A 25412-nucleotide genomic window follows, 5' to 3' on the forward strand; every position below is an offset into this window, starting at 1 on the left:
GTACAATCAAATACACAAAGGTGAAAAGGTCTGTACTGCCAGTCAAGCATTTGGGAGAACAGTTTAAAGGTTGGATGTGTCCATGCAACAGGATTTTTGACAAAAACCAGGAACCAATGAGGACAAGTAGCAACAAGGTGTTGACTGACTGGCATCACGCTGATAAAGACAAGCTCCAGTCATTTTACAGTATTAACACTGTGCATGGGTGCAAAAACAAAAGAATCTCCAGCAGCATCAATTTTCTACCACGGTGCACCGTTTGAATGACATTAAAGACCGCAGGCGTGACAGTGTTTTACAGGTTAAAAAACAATCCCAGCATAATTGCTGCATAATCAGGTCTAAAACATCCTGTTGCAAAAATCCACCTTAAATAGTATTAACAACTGAATCAGCAGGACAAAAATATCAGGAGGAAATAATCATTTCATCAAGATTAAACAGGATTTAAAACAGGATTTCTCACAGGGGAAAAATTAAACTTGCATATACACAAATATTATATATATATATATATATATATATATATTATAGTATATATAGTATATATATATATATATATATATATATATAATATATATATATATATATATATATATATTATATATATATATATATATAAAAATCAGCAAAATCAGATGTGTGTTAGGTTCAGTTTTTTAGGATGGGCCAACAAAAGGACAGATGGATGAGATACTGCATAGCCTGTTTGTAAGATCTGACTATGGATGATGATGTATGCTTAAAGCCAAAGCTCCTTACAGTACCAAGAAATATATACTCATCTGAGGACAGCTGGTCCCACTGAGAATTTAACCCCAGTCAAAAGGCCAAACTCTTACATCACAATCCGGACAGTTGCAGAAGACAAACATCCATATTGATGACTCGGGGTAACAGAGAATTCACTGCTCAAAATTCAAATTAGTAAAGTTGATACACCTAAAAGTTATGATACTGCTTAGAATGAAGGGATTCACGAGAAGAACAATTGTGTATAGTACATCCCAATACGTTTCACCAATATAAATCAGGAACCAAAAATTCAAGCTATTAAGTGACCTTCGAAAACACTAGTGTGAACTCCTACGTGTTATATCATCACTGGGAACATACAGACGCTTTAAACTCATGTCATCCACATTCTGCACAAACAATGTATGTTTGATTTTCAACAAAAGACAACACTGATACCAGGGCTAAATTAAATGATAAGCAACAGATTGCAAACTGTTGAAACCACTCACTGATGAAAATCAGACAAAAAGGTTCTACAAAGCGGATGACATGTGTTCAAAACCTACAATTATTACATTTGTTAAGAGTTTCAGACACATTAAAATAGTAGGATAAGTATGGGACAGGTGCTTTATAATGCTCCCACACTACAAGAAAGGTTGTCTGATATGAATAATTCATTTAGCAATAAAGTCACTTTCCAAAAGCAACACATTTACTCTTTTAGTGGAAGTTAGTTTTGGTATTCACACATACCGTACAGTATTTGGGGCCAGGAGACGATGGACGTGGGAAACACAAAACACTGATTTACAATGTGTGATAACTGCACTGAATTTTCTGTTACAGATTAATGGCAGGATAAAACAATCACATGCACAAAGCAAAAACAAGATTGAACATTATACTGGAAAGATAAAACCAAAAGTTGATCTGCATGCACCACATTACAAAAAACAGTGAGGTGGAGGTTCAGCAGGTAAAAACCCGAGCGGTGAAGGCAAATGTTAGGGGTCAGAAGAAGGGTGGCACATGACAGGTCAAGGCCACTATTATCATCCAAACATGAGTTGGAACAAGGCATATTAGGAAAAAGGAGAGAGAGACCAAGAAGCATTCCAGAAGAACATCTGCAGTATCATCACCACAGGAAACAAGCAGAATTGAACACACTGATGCATTCAGAGCCTATGGATGCACAACCGTGCTCCAAAATACTATTAAACAGCATTTCAAAAGTTGTTGGCATCTGGATTATTAAAGCTGATATGTAGTTGATGAGGCCTATTACAACAAATCTACTCACATTTAAAAACATGTTTTCAATTGTCAGTGTATTGTGAGTTTTTGCGGATGAAATCAATGAAATAGCAACTTCCTATGAACTCATTGATCTATAACCCAACTGCCCTGTGTCTTTTTGCAAAGTAACTAAAAAAACAAAACTGCACAGCAGCAACGTCATTAGTCGGGGGTCAAAGTGTAGTCCATGTGTATGTTATGAGATAACTGCAATCAGTCGATTTTGTTCTTTAGAAAACTTGCATAATAGTCAGCTAGCTGATTAGCATTTCACCCTTACCGTTAAACTGTTATTATAAATAGTTCACAAATTCCTGCCAAGAACATCCCCAACACTGGACTGACTTTTCTACGTTAGGCTCAGAATCACAGAAAACTAACACACCCAAAGTGTTGGTAGTGATGGTTTGGAGGTATATGACAACTGTGTAGAGAAACAAGGTGGAGATGAATTGCACAACGAGCGATTCCAAGAAGAGAACACAATTGCTGTGCGTAAAGGCATATGGACCGTTTGAAAACAAACACATGAAAGGCTGTGAAAGGTCCAGGATTGGGGAGGGGGAGCAGTACACTACAAGTGTGGTCCATGTTCTCCTCAAGTCATAATCTAACAGACCACAAAGCCTGTTGGCCATGAAGCCTCTTCTGTATCTGCCTCTAGGTTAAGGTGAGTGTGTACTTAAAACTGCAACCTAATACGAACGTCTTTAACCTGAACATCATAAGAAGCAACTCAGCCAAGCAAGAGTGTTTTTTAATTATTGAAACTCAGGTCAGGGATGTAGTAAATATTGAAAGACGCAAGCAAACACTGTCAAGTATTTGGAAAATTCACTATTTTTAAAAATGACTTCCCTTCTAAAAGGTGCTTGTGTGGATGAACCCAGGTTGTGACAACCAGGCAGTCTGAAAGTGTTTCTGCTTCGATCTGGTTGATCCTGATCAATACTGCTAAATACCCTACGTTTCATGGTTGGGTGAATTGAAGTACAGCCTGGTTTGGTTAAAAATGAATAAAAAGCAGTGATCACAGCTGTGGCTGTAGGAAATGTTTGCTATCATGAATCATATCCAAGTACACACTGGGGAATACAACATCTAACCAACCTAACCACGACCTGTGACTCCTCCTGCATCTTGGTTCCCATTGTACTGCATCAGTGCACTGCTTTAGCTGCACACCCCATTACATTACAACGCAACACCCAGACACGGAAACAAGGTGACAGTACAGCCAAGGGTGTAGATTCCCACCTCCACCCTGCTGAGGTTTCCTTAAGCTGTGAACTAACCTGAACTGAGACTTCAAGCAAAGAATCACATCTCTCTTGCTGAGCCAGACCGGGTTCTGAATAGCACGATCGGTTGGAAGACAATCTCTTGGTCCCGTCATCTAACACTAAGCACAGCACATTAGGTACAGTTTGGACGTGTGGCAAGACAGAGTTGATGTTTAGATGCAGGCAGACAAAGGAGAGTAAAACAAAGGCCGTGTGCAGTGGAGCAACAGAAAGCTCTGCTGCCGTGCTTTCCAACTGAGCTGAAGGAGGCTGGCGTTGTATGAACCTCTACATGGTTTGGCTTCAGTGCACTCCTCACAAGGCTGTAGTGCAGTGGGCAGCTTTTTGTGCAACAGAACTAATGACTCACAAGCCAGAGCTACCAGCAGAACTCCTGTGTATTTGCAGTCTGATGTTTCTGTGACCACAGAAGCATCATTCCCTTGGGTCCCGGTGGTAAAAATGCCCTACACTCAAGGGTAACTTCGGTTCTGTGCAGTCATCATACAGAACTGTTGCACAAATAGTGGCGTGGAGCCCTACAACCTTCAGGACGTGATGCTACAGTAGCTATTCACAAACACACACAGTAACAAAAAAAACACTAAAATTCTGTGTCTCTGTGCATCTTGACACAGGGCTCATGACAGGAATCAAAGCAGATTACAGGAATCCATAAATTAAAGTTTACAATATTAAAACCTCTATGCTAGCAGGACTCTGTTGGGGACGTTTAGGGGACGTTAGAGGTTTTAATTATTTACAGAGATTAAATTAACAAAATGGCTATTCTGAGTTTCTGTGTCTCTTAGTGTTCCTTTATCGGCCTCTGTGAGCGGGACCCTTTCAGCAGCGTAAAAGGTTGATGATGTCACAGCATCGAGAGTTGATGACATCACAGCATTTGCAAAACAATGACATCGTCTTGTTGAGGGTTGCCGATGTCACGGTAGCCTTTTTCTATCACGGGTCCTCCGTTGTCTTGAGCAGCTCCATCAGCGCCCCGACCGCCCCAAAATAACCCTGGAGCAAAAAGACAAACAAGTGGAAACGTACTTGATAGATGTACATTGTATCTCACTCGACTACATTGTATTTGTCAGGTGCTCACCTCATGTTCCAGGAAGAGGGCTCTGAGTTGCCCTTTAGACCAGAAGTCCATGGCATAGGCTAGCAGTTTTGTTGACACTGTGTTAATACGAAGAAAGTTCCCCACAAACACCACACGCTCAATTTTCTGCAGAGATATAAAACAGTCATACAATCAACCCTATTACATGTGGGAACGTTTGTCAAGCCTGTGTAGGTAAGAATAAAAAAAACAGGTGGGTCAGGTGGGTGAAGGATTCTGGGTTTTGATTCTGGGTTTGGGTTGAGCAGAGTTCTTGTTCTGTTTGTTTACTTCATAACTGTCCTGTTATATTTTTAACACTGACTGGCAGTGGAAATTGATACTAATAGGAACCGGCAGTACATGACTGGATGAGGCAGTTTCCAAATGCATTTGAAACTGATTTGGAGATAACAAGCAACACTTCTTTCACACCACATGAGGGTGCTGGAGAACAGCTTATTACACATTTGAATCTGCTATGTTACAGACCTCATGACCAGACCCATCAATAACCTGACCCAAAGAACAGCACCCAAACAATCTCTGACATAAAATGACAAATCAACACTGAAATTATACCAGGATGGAAAAAAATTACCATTCACTGATTTTTCTTATTACGTTTTTTAAACTTGATGTTTTCATGTTTTCACCTTCACTTTGAATACCATTGTGGTAACAATACTTACATTAAATAAAGAAAATCATGTTAATCATAAAATAGATTATGTTACTTGTTATGTTAATATTTGGTAAGCCTTAGTTAATGGATTCAGAGGAGCAGAGAAAACACAATGACCAGTACTATACATTTTTAAACAAGAACACATGTTTTTCTCTGATTAGAAGAGGGTCGTTAACTTCATGCTGTAAACTGAAGTGCTGATAGGTGACAGTACACTGAGAACTAGGTGACTGTGTGTCCAGGACACTCATGTCTTTATCATGTGCAAAGGATCGTCCTTCTTAGCAAGGCTTGACGACCCGAGAGTTTGGGGGCTTCCTGGCCTCAACCAGAAGAGAAAAACAAATTCTTCGCCGGAGGATTCGGTATCAACATCCAACAGTGTAAATATAAATCTAGATGCCCTGGTTAATTAAATACAAGCAAACTCAAATATACAGTATATTATCCATTTTATTATTAGACAAGTTGCTGCAAGTCTGCGTGCAGTGATAGCCCTGTACAATGCTGCTTGATCGCCATGCCACAAGGCAACACTGTAAAGAAGCTCACGGCGCACAGAAAGGTCCAGGCTGATCCTAGAGGAAACAACAAGTTAAAGCTTTCCACCAACTATGCAGTCATACATTGTAGCTTGCAAACTACTAGACACACAGTGTAGAACCTTCACCTGTGTGTTTTTATTTTACCAAGTAGCAGCCACAACCCCCAACCCTGCCATCTTACTGTTGATTTTAGGCTCATTGCAAACCCTAAGTACCTGAACACAGCATCTACTATTGTAAATAAAGTGCTTCTTCTTCTATACTTTATTAGATAAACCACACATGCGTGATATAAATGGCCTGTTATGGATAATGATGGCCGTGTGAGTGTGTATACCGTACCTCATTGACAGCACACATCCGTGCTATGGATCCTATGTTATTAGTGATGGTCACCAGTGTTGCTCGGGCCAGGTCTTCCTTACTAATGCTGTCTCGCTTGTCTTTGCTCATCATGTGGCCAAAACTGACAAAAAGAACAGAAAAGTAAAGAACAAAAGAAACTTGTACTTACACTTTGGCCAACAACTGTCTTGTTTTTAAAAACTGCCTTATAAAAAAAGACGATTGCTTTATATAACTATTATTAAATTTAAAAGAAAACAAAACTCTGAAACAGAACACAGATTTTATACTAACTCTTGTATCAGTAACGATACAATAGAACACCATAATAACAATTACTGTGCTGACCGCAATAAAATACGGCTTTTACATAGTTTTATAGATCAACCTTTGAGCACATTGCTAAACATTTACTTTAAAAATGCTGACCTGGGATTAGTTTAGCAAAATAAGCTGCTTCTTTGTCTTCTATCACACAAGATTCAGACTGATGGTGGAATAAATATTGGCAACAGTGTTTTAACACGGTACCATCTGTACCAACTAACCCACTCACCTGGATGCAACAGCGGAGCCCTGGAGGCCAAAGCGCTCGTAGTCCCCTCCGTAGATATCTTTCACCAGTTTGTCCACGTTAGTAGAGTCGCCCTTGCTGGCCATTTCCAACGCCTCCTCGAATGTCTCACAGCCCGTCAGCAGACAGCAAAGGCCCAGGAATGTGCCACCTCCCAGACTGAAAGTAGGAGAGAAAGGAAAAATGAGCCGAGGTCAATCCGTTGTGAAATGAAAAAAATATTAAGTCCCATTTTTATTTTACTAACAAATATGTTAATTCATCAGCAAATTATTTAATAACATAAAATGCTATTGAGCGGGCTCATGACAGGGGATGATAAGTTAATTACCATGTGAGTTACTGAATAGAGGATCTCATCAGTTTCTTACATCACTAGTCAAAAGTCACAGCAAACGGCATTTCAACAGCATAAATGTCACTTTTGTGGGCGTCAAACATTCAATGTAACTTAAAACATATAAATCAGAAAAAGGACATGATGTAGACGTAAACTCCTTGACACCAACCTTCAGCCTGACATACAGTCACTATGCACACCCATAGCACCAAAGTTCGGTCTGTCCATATCCGTTTCTTCCGAGAAACACACTTGCTATTAAAGTATAGCCGCTCTCATGTACACTATAACTGGATGACCTGCCTTGTCTGATGAATTATTACACTGATGTTAAGGAGGTTAGTTTAATTAAAAATGTATGTGTCTTATTTTCCTGTTTGCCATCTACCCTGTTGTATAACTTAATATAGTATAAATTCAAACACAATCTGGCAGATAAACTGTAACTATAAATAACAATACACCCGCTTCATTAACTAGGCATCCATCCATATGGCATATTCCCATATGCGGGGTCGCTGGAGCCTAACCCAGCTGGCTATGGACGAGAGGCAGGGTACACCCTATACGGGTCGCCAGTCCATTGCAGGGCAACACGCACGCACGCACGCACACACACACACACACACACACACACACGCACACAATGGAGAGAAGCCAATCAACCTAATGCATGAATTGGACTGTGGGAGGAAGCCGGAGAACCGGAGAGAAGCCACACAAACACGGGGAGAACATTCAAACTCCACACAGAACCTTCTTGCTGTGAGGCGACAGTGCTACCCACCGCACCACCTATTAACTAGGCAGACACATCTTATTATTTAATTGTTACTAAGTCTTAAAATCAATTTGGTTCAACTAATAAAACTGGGATTGCTTTATTATCTAGTCCTACCAGAGACATATCCGTACATATCCGTACATACATGCTAATGTCTCACACTAGGGTTATAGCTGAGCTCACAACCTAGACAGATAAATCATCATGTCAATTGACAGCACTGTTTCCCTGTGTGATTTTATTTGTGTCTCTTTGTCTCACCTGGTCCCCGTCACCCGTTTGTAGTTGTCCTCCGAGTACACTGCCAGGATGGAGACCCCGGAGCCGATGTTGACCAGCAGCATGGGGAAGGGGTTGTCCAGTGAGCAGGGCTTTTTCACACAGCTCTGAGTGTCTGAGGGGTTCTGGAAGTAGTAGCCCTCTGGGAGTCCATTGAAGCCCATCCGGTCGACGAAGAGCAGCCCGCGGATCAGGCAGTCCAGCTCGTCCAGCTTCAGCAGCTCCAGGTCTGCCATCTGCAATGCAAATTGAAGATTAAAATGTCAGCAAGACACTGCTTTGGAAGAGTAGAACATTCTTCAAAATATGTCAGTTTTATTGGGCTAATTATTTTACTTTCATGACCAACTGTGCATGAGGTCAGGATTCAGCTGAGCTCTTGCCACAGTGCCGAGAGAGAGTTCAGTGATCCTAATGCACTGCAGACAGGGTCACTGAACTCATGTGAACTGGTACTGAGACGGCCACGTGCCGGTATCACTGCTGCAGAAATGTTTTGATTGACTGATAAACTTTAAATATATCAAGACAGACAAAATTACAATTGAAGGAACTACTGTGAAAATGTTATTCAGTAAACTGCATCACCCACATATCCACAAAAACACAATTATTTTGCTAATTCTTTTCTACTGTAACTATTTGATCAACAGAAAACTGAATAAATTGTAGACATCAAGATACCTTTAATGATTTTTATATCAATGATTCACAATTCGATTAGATCTAATGTAAGACAAGGACAAGCACAAAGATATGCTGAACAGTAGATGACTGAGCATGAAGTGCAGTCATGCCTGCAGGTCAATCTGTAACCAAATGTTTGCAGTGCATTCAACAGGTTGGATGTTGAAAAACTCACCGTCCTAAAATCATTCTCAAACTTATACGCCCCGCCTCCAGTTGCGCAGAGTGTTGTGTGCAAGCTGGAGAAGTTCTTGTCCCGGCCCATCTGGATGAACCGGGGCATGGCCTGTGTCGGGAAACGGATGAAGTGCAGGTTGCCCGTCCTGCCACACATGGTCATGTTCCTCAGCTCCAGGTGGACGTCGCGGACGCCGGTTTTGCCTGAGTGACAGAGAAGCATTAACATAAATGTCTTTAAATGAACATATACAGTGGGAATGAGCATAATTATGATGGTGATGATGCATGTGGGTAGAATTACCATAGGCCACATTTGAGGTGAGGTAGCGGCGGATAGATTTGAGGTTCTCCACTTCTTCCTGTTCTTCCTCTGCAGTTATATCAACTGGCTCAAAGTACACCAGCTTGACCAAGGTCCCACCGATGTCCATACCAAACCAGGGGAAGGCTGAAGTGGAAACAGAAAAGGTTTGAAGTCAATCAAACTGACCCATGAAAATAATCACCTTCTGAAGTCTAAAGCAATGTTCTCAATGTGATTTCAGTACAATCATTCTCAGACTCTGTAGTAGGCAGTTTTACTGTCAGTCATTGTTAGGCAATAATACAGTAACAGAACTTGAGAATAGCAAGAAAAAGAGTACACATTTATTTGTATGTCCAGCGAATTAGATGCGATTAGAGCAGGGTCATTTATCTAAATGAGTAAATGCACGTCATCCACTGACCCTTAAATCATAAATGTTTAGACTACAGTGAAACAACTTGTCTGTCAACAGGCTGTCACCTAGAACCATAACATAAGGAAACATTTGTTGTCTCCAGCTACTTAAGTCTCACCATCTACGGGATGTTTGAAAGCAGTATTTGTACTGTACTAAAGTACTAAAGTACTAAAGACCGGTGTCTGCAGGGGACTGGAGAGAATGCACAGGCCGATCTGGCCTATTATATTCAGAGGAACACTGTGTTCAGAACAAAAAGAAAATCTCCCAGCACAAACAGCAAGAATAGAAGCTCTGCCCTCATGGATCCCTCTCTCCACACAAACACCATTTAACAATAAAAGACCTTAGCAGAATGAACACTGAAAACCTCTTTTCCTCTAAAAGGACCTTTTCTGCTTCAGCTGCTGCTATTTTTAGAAACCAACTGCATTGATTTCCTTCTCTTTGCATTGGCAGTTTAACAAATACCAAAGTTTGGGTGAACCCAGCTTTAGGACATTGTCATGGTGACACCGTACAGATACTGTGGGTCCTTTTTCACATGCAGCGCACAGCGAGGCTGGACAGAGAATATGTGAGACAGCGTTCGTGTTACCAAACAGTGCTGCCATAGATTGGAACAACAAAAACCACGTGCTGCTGTTGAAGATGCACACGCTCACTTAAACACAGGCCATTGTTGTTGTTTTACTTATTGTGCATAGCAGCAACCACGGAATGCACGGGATCCAAATATTTAGTGAACGATGCTGCAGCAGCACGAGGACAGAAACCTCTGGACCTCAGTGCAGCTGTGGGTCATAAAGGCCTGCGTGGCTCTATGACCAATCCTGATCTCGATGCCCTGACATGATGATCAGGAGCTGCAACTATTTCACAACGGACTGAAGGGAACAGCGTGAATGTGTCTGGCTTATCGAGGCAAAGTCCGCTTTCAGATTAGATCTTGGGATTTCAAGTCACGCGTGAACCACATGTAAACATACATTCAATGCACTGTCACCATGTGGATATTTAACCATGTCTGATCTGCAAACAGAATGAAAACTGTTGATCGTCAACCCAACCACTTGCGATACTGTATCATAACATGCGTTCTGCTGAACCACGCAGCCTGTACAGCATGCTCATTTCAGGCTTGACTTGGTGAGTGGAACGTCTCAGTAACTGGACCCTACGAGCATCCCTGCTGTTCTGTAGCTGGCTCCTGCAGCTACTGTATTACCTCCACACCTGCTGCTGTATGTGGAGCGCTTTCAGCATTAGTGACCCATCACCTCCTTTCCTGTTTGGCTGACTTTTGTTATGTCCCCTTTCACCCAGTGACCTTCTCTGATGTCTAAACACGGATAGATACGTTCTAACCTTGAAAATCCACTTTCCTTTTTCCTCTAATGGGTCAGAAAAAGTGAGGTGGAATGATTTTGTTGCTGGAATAGCTCAAGTAGGTAGTTTTGTATTTTGATGTTGTATGTATATTTTTTATGGTTTTTTTCCGAAATAGTCATTTGCATTGGTGGATTTAATGTGTGTACACAAGGGAAGCCTTTGCTTGTGCACTACACACTTGTTTTAAACAACAGAGTTTATACTCTATGCCCTTGAAGCCATAAGAGGTAGGTGTTGATAACATTTGCTACAAGAAGAACTGTGATTCACTAGAAGCAAACTACGTTTTAGAGTTCTTTGCAACATTTTAGCTACTGTATCAGGGTCACAATGCAAAAAAAAAAGACTGTCCTGAAAAATTGTGAGCTGTCATTTGTGTTAAACACAAATGAGACAACAGGCAAATGTGCGGCATACAGAGGTCTTTTCTAAAACCGCTACAAGAGCAGTCACCAATAATATTGACAGAACAATCTTGATATTGATCTTTGCCCAACACCATTATGTGCCTAAAGTAAACCAGGTCATGAAGACGCCAAAGTGGGACAGAAAACGGATGCTGTAGGTGTAGAAGGTGGACTTGGAAGAGGTTCCAAAATGTTAATAATTGAGTTTAGTTTATTATTTTAAAGTATAACTTCCAGCTAACTGACAACAACGTAAAGCACACATGAGACCTTTCTGAAACCACACAGGTCAGGTTAAAAAGCACAGCTACTCCAGTTGTTCTAATATTGTGTAAAAATTTACCTTTTGGAAGACCAATTAGCTCACTGATAAACGTGATGTTTCATTGTGACTCAAAAAACCATTTCATCGAGCTTGTGTTTATTATTGTGAAGCCAAGCTCACTTCTCTACTTAGAATTGTTTTATATATTGTAAATGAGAGTGATTTTTTTCTGCTCTATAATCTTTACAGTGTCCACACACAAACAGACCAAGTCCAGTTAAAGGTTAATGTGACAAAAAGCAGGGTCATGGGGTTAGAAGTGATTTATTTACATGTAGGGGAAAGGTCTTACACACCTTGCACTGTATGCGAGCATGGTAGGTGTGTGTGTGTGTGTGTGTGTGTGTGTGTGTGTGTGTATACACGTGTGTGTATACGTGTTTGTATACAGCAAGACTTGAATAATAAAGTCCACAAATCCTCAAATGTAAACTTTCACAACATAGATGTTTAGCTTTTCCACACCCTAAAAGATGATCTCAGAAGCCCGTAATCTCGGTTTTCACACAGAATCGGTGTGTGTCTGTACGCCGTGCAGAGATCACAAAACACTTGTACAGTACGTTTGTGTGAAGCTGAACAGTGTGTAGACGGTGGATGTAAAAATAAAGTCTCCTCTTACTCTGAGTAAGACTAAGGTTACAACATTAGACATATAAAGTTAATATAGCACTTGTCTTCTCAAAATCACCAACTCTCCTATGGAAACTCGTCTGCACTCCCTGATCCCTGTCCACTACCGTTTTTTTTAAAGCCTGTATCTTTTTATTGTCATTGTGTTACTAATTAATCAACACTTACCCAAGACTGTAAGTATTGACCAAACCTGGCAAGACTTGGGTGTGCCACAGCACTAATAGAAAGTCCCCCAATATTTCAATGACAAAGCATTGAAAAGGTTTCAGTTGTGGTCCTAATTTGAATTTGGTGGGAGATTTTTAAGAACAAAACCAGGAACTCATTCTTGTTTTACAGCTACCGGTTACAAATGTATGTATGAGTAGCCAAAACCCTAGTATTAACACTGGCTTCAGAAAATCTCTGTATGAATTACCGTATTTATATAGTCCAAATACATCATAATATCACATCAATCCAGTCAGATTTTTGAAACAAATTAGGCCAAACATTGTTGATGCAGCACATCCAGAAGCTCAGACAAGAACCCCGTTTAGCCTTGCAAACAGAGCACAGTAGTGCTGTTTTGACTGCCTGTGGACAAAACCAACGACAATATTATGTGGGAAACCTCTATAGCCTTTACTTCCTAAAGCACGCATATGTATTTGTTGGGAGCAGCAATGATAGTGTTTTCAGTTTTTATCTTAAGGGTTATCGCACAACAGATGTGATGATGCAACACGCATCCTTCAAAGCCACGTATCTCACATTGCAAAAAACAAAAGGCAAAGTGTATACGATGCCGACAGATAAAATCAGATGATGTGCTCCAGTTTCTTCCACTGTTGTCCTCTGAGGTGACATGTTTCTGTTTATGTCACTAAAACAGAACACAGTATACTCACAGTATATGCTAGAATGTCCACCTAAGAGTTAGGAATAACAACCGTATTTAATGGTTGAATCACTGTACGTCACTTGCTCTGCTGCAGAAGACACTCGCATTGTGTTGCTACTGGGCTACTGGCGTCAACAAAAGCTACTGCAGGTTACTAATGCAACCCAAATCACCCCAAACCTGCGAAGAGAATAGTCTAAGGACAAAAGTGACAAATCAAACGCTGAGGGGAATACATTCCACGGTGAGCCCTCGGTGGGGAAAAGCTTAGAGGGTTATCTGGATTTATCAGAACGGCTGGCCTCCACCCAAGGGTAATTCTGCCATAAAGCAGCGAAGCTCTGAGCGGACATTCCAAAGTTTACCGATGAGATGTTCCTCTAATTACGTAATGTGACCAACCATGGGGGCCTCTTATTCTCAAGTCACTGAAAAACAGCACTTGTAATTATACGGTTATATTTCTTTAATAATGTTTCATTAAAAAGGTAAGAAACTGTCAAAAAGCATGCAACCGAAGCCACACGTTGAGCTTGATAACTAGAAAATGGGGAGTAATTGAATCAGCAGCATATACCACATTACAATACTGGTGTTGTCATTTCTTCTTTGGCAGAATTAATTGTATTATTAGTCTGCTTTTGAACAATATGCAGGTTTCATTTGGAGAACAAGTACAGTGTCATTGTTAGCAACACGCAACACACTTGGTTCCGTGACTATTAACACATACAAAGAATGTCAACCGACAAAAGGTAACTGGGCCCCTGCGATCAAAGCTGGTGTCCTGGCAAACATTAGCAAAACTCAAACAAGTTTAACTACAGCAGTGACAGAATTAACCCTTAGAGCAACAGCAGCGTGGTGGCTGCTAAACTGTACACAATGAGAGGTTATGGCCTGAAATGATTTACTGTATTATTAGTTTTCTTTGACCACGTTTAAATGATCCCTAGTTTGTGCCCTCTATTCATACCTATTAAGTGAATTAAAAAGATTAAAACTTTTAGCTTTGTTTAAAAGTTTTGGCTCTGTTTCCAAATCAAAACAAACATGGCGGCGCATCGAGCACCTGATGGCTGCTTCCCAGCTGAGGAAACGCAATAACATATTTTCACTGGACACCGCACAATCGGAGTGCTGTGGAAATATCCTCATTAAAGCAAGTGTTTCTTTCTGAGCCGGTCGGGGCCGTCGTCGGGGCTGTCACCGTCGCGGAACACGCTTTGACCTAACTTAACCTCAATCTAACCCAAACATCGCGTAGGTGGCGCTGTTGTAAACAATTAAGAAATCATAACAGGAGATCAATTGAAAAGCACAATTAGTAAACAGCTGCTATTTCAGGCTGCTGTTTTATCTACGTCTTGTGCAAACCACAAAAGACCAACTCACTTACCGGGTTTCTTTTCACCTTTGAGCTTCATTATAAAACAAAATATTAGCATACAAACAATAACACGGGACTAAAGGCCGTCGAGGAAAAGGCTCTGGTGGCTTTAGTCACACAGAGAGACTTCACGCGATGAGGAAAAGGATCCTTGTCAAGCAGTTCGCAGAAAACGCAAAGTTTTCTATGATGATCTTTACTCCCATCATTGAATCACTGGGGACAGAGGGGGGCGGAGGTGCCGGCCCATTCACCCTGCCTTCTGAAGACAGGAGGCGTGTGCCTATTGGCCAAGACAAGACAAGCCCACTTATCAGGAGCTTTTTCACCACCGGGAACCGACCAACCACCGCGCACCAGATGCAACGCAGGCTTCATAAAAACAAAAGGAGATCTCCCTGACGACGGGGCGACCGTGTGATTGGGTCAAAAAGCCCAGGCTCGATGGCCAAGATCGGCACCTAAAGCACAGATGTACCTTTAAACTGCAGTCGATAATAAAGAGGTGTTGAGGAGAATGCGAGCCGGATGTTAGAGGTCGTTAGTCTGTTTCAACACTGGTTGCGCAAACACCGGCTGTTCTTTTTTGCACAGACACCCGGCCGGTTTCGCGCAAACACATTATGCACTTGCATTGTCCACAAAGCAGATAAACACTTACGGGGTCTGTTCCGTCGCACCGACTCCGTCCTCCTCCGGATCCTGCATCTCTTGGCAGGTGACCCGTTGCACTCGGCATCGTCCCCGCGGTGCAGGTGATGCACGCCGTCAAACGCGCCACCGCTGCTGTTGGGTCCGCCGCTCGAGCCGCCGTTGGTGACCACCACTACGGGACCGTGAAACCCCCTCTGGCTTTGCCCGTTGCTGACGTGAAAGGGTCCCGACGCGCCTGTCTTGTCCACCATTGACTTTGCTTTATCCATGGCTGCAGCTAGCCTAGCTTAGCATCTGCAGGAGCCCGTCTGCTAGCAATGACAAACCGGTTAGCTTAGCTAGCTAATGTTAGCCACCTCCAAGCTAATGAGACAATCAACCGAGGAAGCTAACGTCCGAATCCCCCCTTTGCCTTAATACGACGTGAACCGCCGAATGTAAAATGCGGCGTCCATTCTTGCTTTAATACGGTATAATATGAAAAGGCGCGCGCCGTTAAAATACAGTGTTTTCTTTGAGGTCACTCGCGGTCATTTCTCCACATTGAGATCCCGGCAGGCGCAGCAGCCTGTGTGCGCGTCTCTGCTGCTACGTCACAACAGCTCCTCCAGCCGAGGCCTGAACCCGTTCACCTCCACCGACCGGTTTCCTTTACTCTCCGCAGTGAACCACTCTATTCTATTTCCACGCGTCAACACAAACGAGCGCAAGCGCGGACTCGCCCGGCGTCGCGGCACCGCGTTCGCACGAGCGCTCGGATGCGACCGGACAAAGTCTACGCCGTTATTTACACTGCGCGTGCAGCTGCGGGCCCTTCGTCTGAGAGTCGGTGGCCGCTGTCATGCTCGTACCCCGCAGTGAGGTGCGCACGTGCACGAAGCTGCCAGGTGATATATCAACAAAACGCTGTCAACACGAGTCCTTATGCAAACGCACTCCCAGATCTAGCGACGCATTCCAGGAACAGGCGGTTCTAAGAGTCTTTATTATTTCAGAGCTAAAAAAATGACGATGTAACGTTGAAATAATTTTTCCGTTAGTTTAAAGAAATGAGATGTGAGACTACACAATAATGCACTAAAACAAAGGGACTAAATTACAGCTAGAGCTCACAAAAAAAATAAGGATGACAAGAGTAAAAGTATATTTACTTAATATTAAGTGTAGAAATATTCTATAACTACCCTAACAAATGTGTTCATCACTTTTACTCGTGTAATGTAGATTCATATCCTTCAAATAAAATAATTTATTCACACCAGGATACATCTTTCATGAAACTGTTATAAACTGTACTTATCAAATGGACACAGTGGCCTATATTTGCCACTGAAGTAAATTCCTTGAACTACAAGACAATTACAAGTAAAAATATATTAAACATATGTACATGAAAATATTCTTACAGTATACAACTTTATGCTACAAAAGCAAAACAAATGCCATAATCTTTGTAATAGGAGGAGGTAGGAGGCCCTGGGGAAGACCCAGTACACGCTGGAGGGACCATGTCTCTCGGCTTACTTGGGAACGCCTTGGACCTTTCTACTTAGACTGCTGCCACGACCCGTCCCCGGATAAGCAGTCGAAAATGGATGCATGGATTATTTTTACAATCTCATTATTTCATTTATTTAGGGCCATTGTGGAAACCAGTGCGGTCAGATTTGTGAAATGCTGCCATCATCTGGTAAATAGTTCATAACTGTATGTATATTGTATTGCACCAAGCATTCATTCACACTATAAGCAACAAACCTATGTAGAAGGCTGTGGACAAAGTCTGTCTCTGACTGTTCAGATTGTGACTCTACAACTCAAACTTCAAATCTCATGCTTTCTCAGTACAAACTCCAGTTTATGGCTCAGTCTGGACAGACAGGACAACAGCGGGTGAATACATTCTCCATTTTTTTGTTACATTTTACCAAGGCAGTACAGTCCCATCCCAGCTGTATGCTTTACCAGTCTTCTCGACATTCAGCGTGTCTATGATGCTCATCAGACAGTTCACAGAGTGCTGTGTACTGAACAATTTGTCTTTTGGGACGTTCCGGTGATATGGCCGGGAGAGATCTGTGTTCACTGTCCCTGGATGCAAGGACACACACACCACCTGCAAAAATCACAAGCAATTTGATTTGTTCAGTAGATGATGTACTAACTATATCATATATAGTTCTATATATACACATATATATACTAAAGGTCTCCACCACTGTCAGACTTATCTATGGTATATGCTTAGTACAAATGCAAGCTTTACAGGACTCCTACTTTGGGTCGATGGCGTCCCAGCTCAATAGACAGATTCTTCGTGGCCATATTGAGAGCTGCTTTAGACATTCGGTAGCTGTACCAACCACCAAGACCTGAGAGATGGAGTGTGGAAAATATCACAAACACGATTGTTCTGTAACTTTTTAGAGGTAGTTTCATGTTTTATTTGACTTGAGCTGCAGTGGCAGTCTAAATAAAGCCAGGAGGTTTACCGTTGTCACTGATGGACCCCACTTTGGCAGTGATGTTGACAATGATACCACTGTGCCTGTTGGCTTTCTCTACAGGCTGCTGGCCAAAACCACCTCCGCCCTTCCGAAGGAGGGGGGCAAAGTGTTTTGCCATAATTAGTGGACCCACTGTGTTGGTCGTCAACGTTGAAATGAGGTCCTGAGGAGGAAAAGTTGGGAATAAACACAGATCAGTAGTTAAATCACAGTAAAAAATCACGTTAATTGACAGATACAGCCAAAAATCACGTAAAAGCTCTAACGGGAAATGGGTACAAAAGCTATAGGCCAAAAATGTAAACTATATCAGTTTACCTGTGCAGAAACCTCTTTCAGGCTGGTCTCTCCTTTCCCGGACGGATGGAGCATGGCTGAGGAGTTTACGACCAGATCCAGTCGACCAAAACTTTCCGTAACTCGCTCCGCAGCTCGGCGGATGTCCTCCTCCCGGTCCACGTCCAGCCCGAGGACCGTCACTCTGCCCGGGTGTTGGTCGGCCAGGCCCCGCAGTTCCACGGCTCTGTCCGGGTCCCGGCAGGTCGCTATGACACCAGCGAGGGGTTTGTTTTTCAAAACATGTCTACAAAATTCAAGTCCCAGTCCTCTGCTCGCTCCCTGAATGAGCGCGATGGGCGCAGCCATGACAGTAAACTTACGCAAACCTGAGGGGAACGTGTGCTGCCTTCAAGTTCCACCAGAAACGTCGTAATATAAATATCTAACGTTTGCTGGTAACTCACAAAAAGCACGAAATCAGCTTTATTTGGTTGATTAATAGTTGCACCAATAAAGAGGGATGAATAAAAAGATTAGACGTTAGCGCTAATTAAGGGAAACTAAAATTCATCACTATTTTCCAGTCCAGCAGGTGGCGGTAGGTAAATACAACCTCCAATGAATCCAAGAATATTGAGGCACGTTAGATAGATTAACGTAACTAAATACAAACGGAAACATGTTTAAAATATGATGTGCTATATACACAAGCAGGTAATGCTCAATTTATAAGAGCGAGATTATTATGGTCAAATAAGAAAATCCATAGTAGTGTCCAACCCGACGAGGAAGTCGGTTGCCTGGCAACCACTGAACGTGTGGCGTCACTTAGCCAGCGAAGCCTTATGCTAACACACGGACTGTGCTATGCAGCCTTAAACAGCACATAAATGCCAGTCAAAAGAAAGGGACCTCTGCAACTTGTTAAGAGGGAAGTGGACGAAATTACGACACAGGTTTGTTGCAGGACGGATGCGTGTGCTGTTTCGTCACCAGCGGTCAGCTGAGCAAACACAAAGCAAGGGGTTTAAGTGAGCTACCGCGGCTAGCATTTCCACTACAACTAACGACATTAGTCCTCTGTTTTTTTTGCATAGAATGTAACACACGCAAATGCCAGGCTCATAAACAAACTCTGTGTATTTCTTCCTCAGGTTGACAGCCTGCTGAATGATGTGCAAAATCAAGTTGGACCCACGGAGGAGTCATTTAAAAGGTAAAGTTCTGACAGATACAGTAGTTGAGGCTGTATCAGCACTGATTGTTAAACACCTAATACGTTAGTTGTTTATCCTGTGGTTTGAGGCAAATGTTTGTGTCTCTAAATATGTCTAATTCCAAACAGATGCCAAGATCTGCAGATATCAACAGAGAAGACGCTTAGGACACTGGAGAAACTGACGAAGGTTAGTGCTGTGATCGTTTCAGAATGATCCCAAAGCCACTTTCTGTACCATTTCTATCATTTTCTATCTTCAGCTGTTGTTTTTTTCCGTTAGGCTGATGAGCTGGCCCCAATAGGGAATTATGATCAGAGGAAACAGGAAGAGGAAGGACGACTCCAGAGCATCTTGGAGCGTTTGAACACACTCTCACTAAAGCTCTCACCACCAGGACCCAGTGCTGCAGGGTCAGACTTTGTCTACTTTAAAGATAACAGAGGGAGATGTCTTATCATATATAGCACATTTGTCGATTTTCTTCCTCAAAGCTTACATTTCACCTTGTCACATGTAAAAATACAGTAAAAATAATTGATATTTCACTCAAAATGTAAAAAATACCATTTGCATTTTCTGTTCCAGTGATCTGTCAATAAAAGACAGTGAGGATGACGATGATGATTATAATGAAGACAGTAACGAAGATGAAGATGATGAAGAGGATGTTGATAAAGCTGCCAGAGGGCCCCAGGAGTCAATTCCTCACGTCTACACAGTCCTCAGTGATTTCAAAGGGGAACAGGAAGGGGACCTGTCAGTTCATGTGTGTGTTTTAATTAATGCATAACTTCTGTTTTTAATGTTTAATCTAAAATACATTTTCATTTGCATTTAAATTTAAATTATTTTTTTTCTTGCTGTCTTCAAGAAAGGGGAGGTACTGAGCATTATCAGGAAGACAGCAGATGGATGGTGGCTGGCTCAGGACACGAAAGGCAACAGAGGAGTGGTTCCAAGAAACTATCTGAAGGTCCAGTAGCTTCTGTCCAGTTATATTTACAGTGTTCAATTTAACAGTCATGTCAGTCATTGATTAGCATCTTAACCAGAGTGAATCTACAAATTACTAGTGAAACTCTGCATCATTGGTTGCTGAAACTGTACATTTCCAGATTGGCTCTGTTGCTGATAATGAATATGCCGATGAAGAAGAGGAGGATGAGGATGAAAATGAGGAGGAGCAGTCAGAGGAAGAGGAAGCACAAGATGGCAAAGAACTGTCTGAAGAGCAAGACAAAAGGAGGTTGAAATTTTTAGGTTTGACATATAGATTAAAGAAATGTTTGGTTCTGTGTCACAGCTCAGATTACTGTGACTTTTTAGAAATGTAGTGCTTTTTATTTATTTTTATCCTGATTGCTAATAACTAACAAATATCTCCATCTGTGTTGTTTGGCAGTGATGCTTTCAACTGGTCCACAGTCAGAAAAGCTCTGACTGAGGTAAAGTTATAACTTGCTACTTTTCTACCTGACGACTGCCTGTATATTATGCAGTCATTATTTTCATGTGTTTACTGCCTGTGTGCGACAGATTGATGCTACAGATGTGCTTTCTGCCATGGGTGCGATTCCTTCAGGATTCAGACCATCAACTCTCAACAAACTTCTGGTGGAAGAAGGTTATTATTTATTGTAAAGTGTATTTGTGCACATATGTTACTGGTAAAACAAATTCAATAAGTTATTTTCTTAATTACACAGTTTCTTGTTTGCTTAAACACTGACATAATACAAGTGGCCCATTAAATGGCCCATTTTGTTGCCTGAATCAATGAGTTTTAGTTGAAAAGCATAATTTCTGTTTCCAGGTGTAACACACAAAGCAAGTCACTATGTTCAGCCTGAGCTCAGCCAGTCGCAGCTCTCCTTTAGAGACCTTTTTTTGGAGCCAGACACTGGAAGGGTGAGACAGTGCATGTGTGTGTTATTCAGTGTATCTGGTGCATCATGAACCTTCAAATTCCTCATGTTGCACAGAACCCAGACATGCTCATCTTCTCTCACAGGTTCGAGCTCGGCAGGTCAGAAGTTGCGTTTGTTTCACTTTGTGGAGCTGCAGGATGATTCCGACACCTGGGGTTGGAGTACAGGTCCTCAGCAGACACGTCCGCATGTGTGCCTTTGATGGAACTCAGGTTTGAGATTGGTTGTGTTTCTACTTGTTCTTCTATTTGTGATTCTTCTTTTTATTCCATCTATCAATTTTCATCCTGTCATGCGGGGCCAGAGAGCTCCACTCCACACACTTCCCTCTCCCCAGACACTTCCTCCAGCTCCACAGGTGAAACCCCAAGGCGTATTTCTATTCCAGGCTCATTAAGTTTTTATCTGTGTTTTAGGTGTTGAGTAACATCCACACTGTGAGGGCAACTTACAGCCCTAAGAGCCCCAAGACATGGAGCTTCTCTCCGAGGGTATGTTCACAGCTTCATAGGCAGAATTACAAACTTTCCTTTGCTCTGTGTTTTGGTCTTGTTACAATCTGATGCTTAGTTTAAGATGTCATTTACACATGACAGCACCTGAAAAGCTTACAATTACTCTCACCTGCATTTAATCTTTATAGTTAAACCTTAAATCTGTAGTTATGTCTTGTATTTGCTCCAGATGACTGGCATCCTGCCCACCCTCCTAGATGGAGATTGTTTCCTACGCTGCGACTCTGCGTCCCCTAATCTCGGTATCCTCTTTGAACTGGGAGTCACTTTTATACGAAATGTAAGCAAATAAACTCAGACATGAACTAGATTCTGTTCTGGAAAAACATTAGAGGAGAAATTGTTTATGTTGTAATGGAAGACAATGAAATAGGTCTCCATATTGGACCATAACATACTGTATATGGCAGAGAAGGTTTGACAAGAAGCCATGTCTGGTTTTGTGTGTGTGTGTGTGTGTGTCAGTCAACTGGTGAGAGAGGGGACCTGAGCTGCGGCTGGGCTTTCCTCAAATTGACTGATGACACTGGGAATGTTCTCCCAAACAGGTACGAACATTTGAACAGTATGTTGTATATACAGATACTATTCATTTGTAGTCAGTCTGTTATACAGAAAAACACCAGCAACACAACTGTTTCCTCTTGGCAGAACCTATGAGCTGGCAGTGAATGGTGGCACTCCCTATGAGGGAGATGTATCAGTGGAGGCCTCAGTCCCCAGAGGAAGTAAGATGACACAGCAGACAGTTTATGGTCAACTTGTTTCAAATCTGCAATTTAATATATCAATATTGATGATGTGTTTTAAAATGTCTTGTAGTGATGTAAATAAAACACAAGTTCTATTCAGTCTACGTCCTCTCCTCTCAGGCTCAGGTGGTGTTTTCCAGCAGATGCTTCATGCCAGACGTCGGCCTAAGTTAATCATAAAGTTGAAATCAGGCAGTAGCAGAACCCGAGCGCAGCTCAGGTGAAATCACCAATTATTACCTCATTTCTTCTTCTTTGGACACATTTCTTCTCCCCTCAGGTTGGTGAGCTGTGTACGTTGACAGGTCTGTTTACTGTTTCAGCCTCCTCCCAGACACTCTTCTCCACTGTGTGAACTGCATCCACCTCCTGGTTTTACACAGGCAGCTGCTAGCTGACACACTACTGATGGAGAGGCCTTCCATGCACAATGCAGGTAATGCACAAGGCACCTTTAGTGTTTCTTTTCCAGGTTGCATTATTCGTTATCATAATACAGAACATTTACACGTTTCAGATCTAAAATGCAGTCCTATACTGTCTACATTCCCTGTGCTGTTGGACCAGCTGGATCTCTTGGATGCACTCAGGGTCAGTAGGGATGTATTTATGAAAGATAAGAAGCTGTTTTGTACATAATTTAATAATTTGGTCACTACAGTATAAATGACTTGATGTGTTTTGTGTAGAGTTCCTGGTTGGATGCTGAGGCCAGTATGAGCAGAGCGCAGAAGGTGAGAACGTTTGCTTCAGTGTGTGTTATTACTGCTACAGCCCTGTAGGGGAGGCTTTCAGTATAAGTAATGTGTTGTTTGCTGTCAGTACATAGTCACGGTTTGTTTAAATCATGTTCACTCTTCTGCATGTGTTTACAGAGAGACCTGACCTATGTCAAGCAGGAGTTTGTTAACGTGTACATGTCATCCGTCTATTTCCTCCTTCACTCGCCTTTGCTTCCTCGTCACCACTGGGCAGATCCTACATCAGAGGAGCAGCGGGCCAGAGTCATCTACACCATCCTGGATTCTCTCAAACACAACCAGCACACCTCAGGCCAGGCAGGAGGTCCGGAGTTCTTTGTTGACCCCAAGCACCCACATCTTGCTTTTGATATCACAGAGTTGACCTTTGACCTCCTCAGTGTTGCACGGTGATGACAGCATCATCACACTAACGCTTAGTTTGACTGGAGGTTACATTTCCACACGGCCTCTGGCTCTCAGCCACAATCTAGCTGGTTCTTAGCGCAGCTTTAATACTTGAATATTTCAAAACTAGTCTGTAAATATCTGGTTAATGACAAGAACATGTGTACATTAGCAACTTTTTTAAATCCAATGCAACACTAGAATTTCACTGTGCTTTAACCCTGTGTTCTGTCTGGTCAGTGGACTGCCCCATTTATCTCCACCCATTAGTTCAACATTAGTCATGCCGGTCTTTGTGTTCAGTGTGTGGTGTAGTCTTACGAGATTTGGAAAGTTCAGAGTTAATAATTATTCTGCGGTCGTCTGTTTTTATCACGGTATAAAAGCTCAGGAGCAGCGAGAGGCTGCCTCAGTCTCAGAAGATCTCAGATCATCTTTCAGCTGTGATACAAACAGACAGTGTAACAGCACATGATGCACACAGTACCTGTAACATTACAGTGGAACGCACAAATAAAACTACCTAACACTTTTTGAATTCTTGTTCAAAATGTAAAATGTGATTTATCTTTTGTTGATATCTGTTGGTGGAATGTTTCAATCCACTACATCATACAATAAACCACGACATGTGCGTAAAACAATATTCAAGTATCTAGTTACTTATCGAAAATGTGTTGGTGGTTTTACAATAATCAGAAACGTGTATTAGTTCAGGTGTCAAATGTTTGAGCTAAAAACATACATAATGATTATTAACATCAAAATCCACACACAAAACAAGTCAAACAACCCTTTGATACAGTGACTACAGATTCTTGGTGGAGGAAATGTATTGCAAAACCAAACTATTTATTTAGGAGCACAAACCCCGGGTCACACCCAGTTCCGTGTGTTTGCAGAACCTGCAGCATGCGGGTCTGCCACCGTCATCCCTTAAAGCTCAACAAACCCACAGATTACTGTCTGTTCTCCGGAGCCTTTGTTCTTCCAGCAAATCGAGGCTTTTTGCAGCAGTTTGCTGGTGAATAACATTACCCATCCAGTATTTCAACATTCCTGAGCCGTTGCCATGGTGTAGTGACCAGGGACCATTGTTTCCATCAGGGTCATAGTTTTAGTACATCTAGCAAAAATGCTGAGTGAAGAACAGCAGCAGTAGAAGGTTTTTCACTTAGAAGCATTAGTTTTCCAAGGAACTATAATCACTAGACTGACCGGTTTGGTACCTGCCAGTTCCTGCTTCATATTTCTGGTACGGGATGTTAGTGAAGGCATCACAACAGTGTGAGTGTGCAGGACAAACGTGAGACGCAATAAACAGCATGCTGAAAGCACATAGTGTCTCTTTACATCGCTTGCATTAGTACCGCAGGCACATCTGTCACATCTGGCTTATTGGCTACTTAGTGTAGACCTGTGGCAGAGCAGCATGTAGCTCCTGTATGTGGAACTACTGTATGTGCCACTGTTTCATTTCTGTTCTGGTTCTTGGGTTTAGAGTTTTACAACTCAGTTCACAGAATGACTTTGGACTCAATGGTTACCATGTAATGTCTAAGGGTTCTGCTTTCTTTCAGTGCACCAGTGCTGGTCATGGAACCAGGACTCACTTGTCATTCGTTCTGTGCTGCCAAACGCAGTGGGCCAGTTCCAAGGCTCAGCACCACAAACGGCACCGAACCCACTGTCTCAGTCACTAATAAACAGCACGCACACATCACACGTACAGAATGCTAACGAAGGTCTCGTTAACGTGTGCGCTTGTCATTTATCACAGAAAACCTTGGAT

General features: G+C 42.1%; 3 protein-coding genes across 7 annotated transcripts; 1 reads left to right on the top strand and 2 right to left on the bottom strand.

Annotated features, from left to right (window-relative positions):
• Nucleotides 1–740: 740 nt before the first annotated feature.
• pank1a (pantothenate kinase 1a) lies at nt 741–16129 on the bottom strand. Of its 3 annotated transcripts, none has more exons than XM_029175465.3 (8): nt 15279–16129; nt 9161–9307; nt 8855–9060; nt 7975–8228; nt 6572–6748; nt 6013–6136; nt 4438–4563; nt 741–4349 (listed from the first exon to the last, which is right to left on the bottom strand). In XM_029175465.3, the coding sequence occupies exons 1-8, from the start codon at nt 15538–15540 to the stop codon at nt 4290–4292; spliced, it is 1356 nt and encodes a 451-aa protein (XP_029031298.1). In that variant the 5' UTR covers nt 15541–16129; the 3' UTR covers nt 741–4289. The 3 variants fall into 3 exon arrangements, with proteins under 3 accessions (XP_029031298.1, XP_029031300.1, XP_029031299.1); XM_029175467.3 differs by lacking the exon at nt 15279–16129 and adding an exon at nt 14627–15126; XM_029175466.3 differs by lacking the exons at nt 741–4349; nt 4438–4563 and adding an exon at nt 5561–5703.
• nphp1 (nephronophthisis 1) lies at nt 8079–24266 on the top strand. 3 transcript variants are annotated; one of them, XM_029175456.3, is made up of 21 exons: nt 8079–8219; nt 9236–9327; nt 19212–19273; nt 19403–19463; nt 19557–19687; nt 19863–20043; nt 20149–20250; nt 20393–20523; nt 20680–20722; nt 20814–20901; nt 21091–21185; nt 21289–21417; nt 21622–21696; nt 21890–22000; nt 22186–22268; nt 22372–22448; nt 22593–22692; nt 22796–22908; nt 22990–23063; nt 23162–23206; nt 23348–24266. In XM_029175456.3, exons 2-21 carry the CDS (start codon nt 9283–9285, stop codon nt 23624–23626), a joined length of 2025 nt encoding a protein of 674 aa, XP_029031289.1. In that variant the 5' UTR covers nt 8079–8219; nt 9236–9282; the 3' UTR covers nt 23627–24266. The 3 variants fall into 3 exon arrangements, with proteins under 3 accessions (XP_029031289.1, XP_029031290.1, XP_029031288.1); XM_029175457.3 differs by lacking the exons at nt 8079–8219; nt 9236–9327 and adding an exon at nt 18843–19013 and having other exon boundaries at nt 23448–24266; XM_029175455.3 differs by lacking the exons at nt 8079–8219; nt 9236–9327 and adding an exon at nt 18845–19013.
• On the bottom strand, nt 16503–18445 carry zgc:65997 (uncharacterized protein LOC794398 homolog). Its single transcript, XM_029175468.3, has 4 exons — nt 18097–18445; nt 17764–17941; nt 17549–17643; nt 16503–17387 (listed from the first exon to the last, which is right to left on the bottom strand). Exons 1-4 carry the CDS (start codon nt 18421–18423, stop codon nt 17196–17198), a joined length of 792 nt encoding a protein of 263 aa, XP_029031301.1. The 5' UTR covers nt 18424–18445; the 3' UTR covers nt 16503–17195.
• Nucleotides 24267–25412: the final 1146 nt, after the last annotated feature.

The sequence above is a fragment of the Betta splendens genome, chromosome 15, assembly GCF_900634795.4.
Source record: "Betta splendens chromosome 15, fBetSpl5.4, whole genome shotgun sequence".
Taxonomy (NCBI): Eukaryota; Metazoa; Chordata; class Actinopteri; order Anabantiformes; family Osphronemidae; genus Betta; species Betta splendens.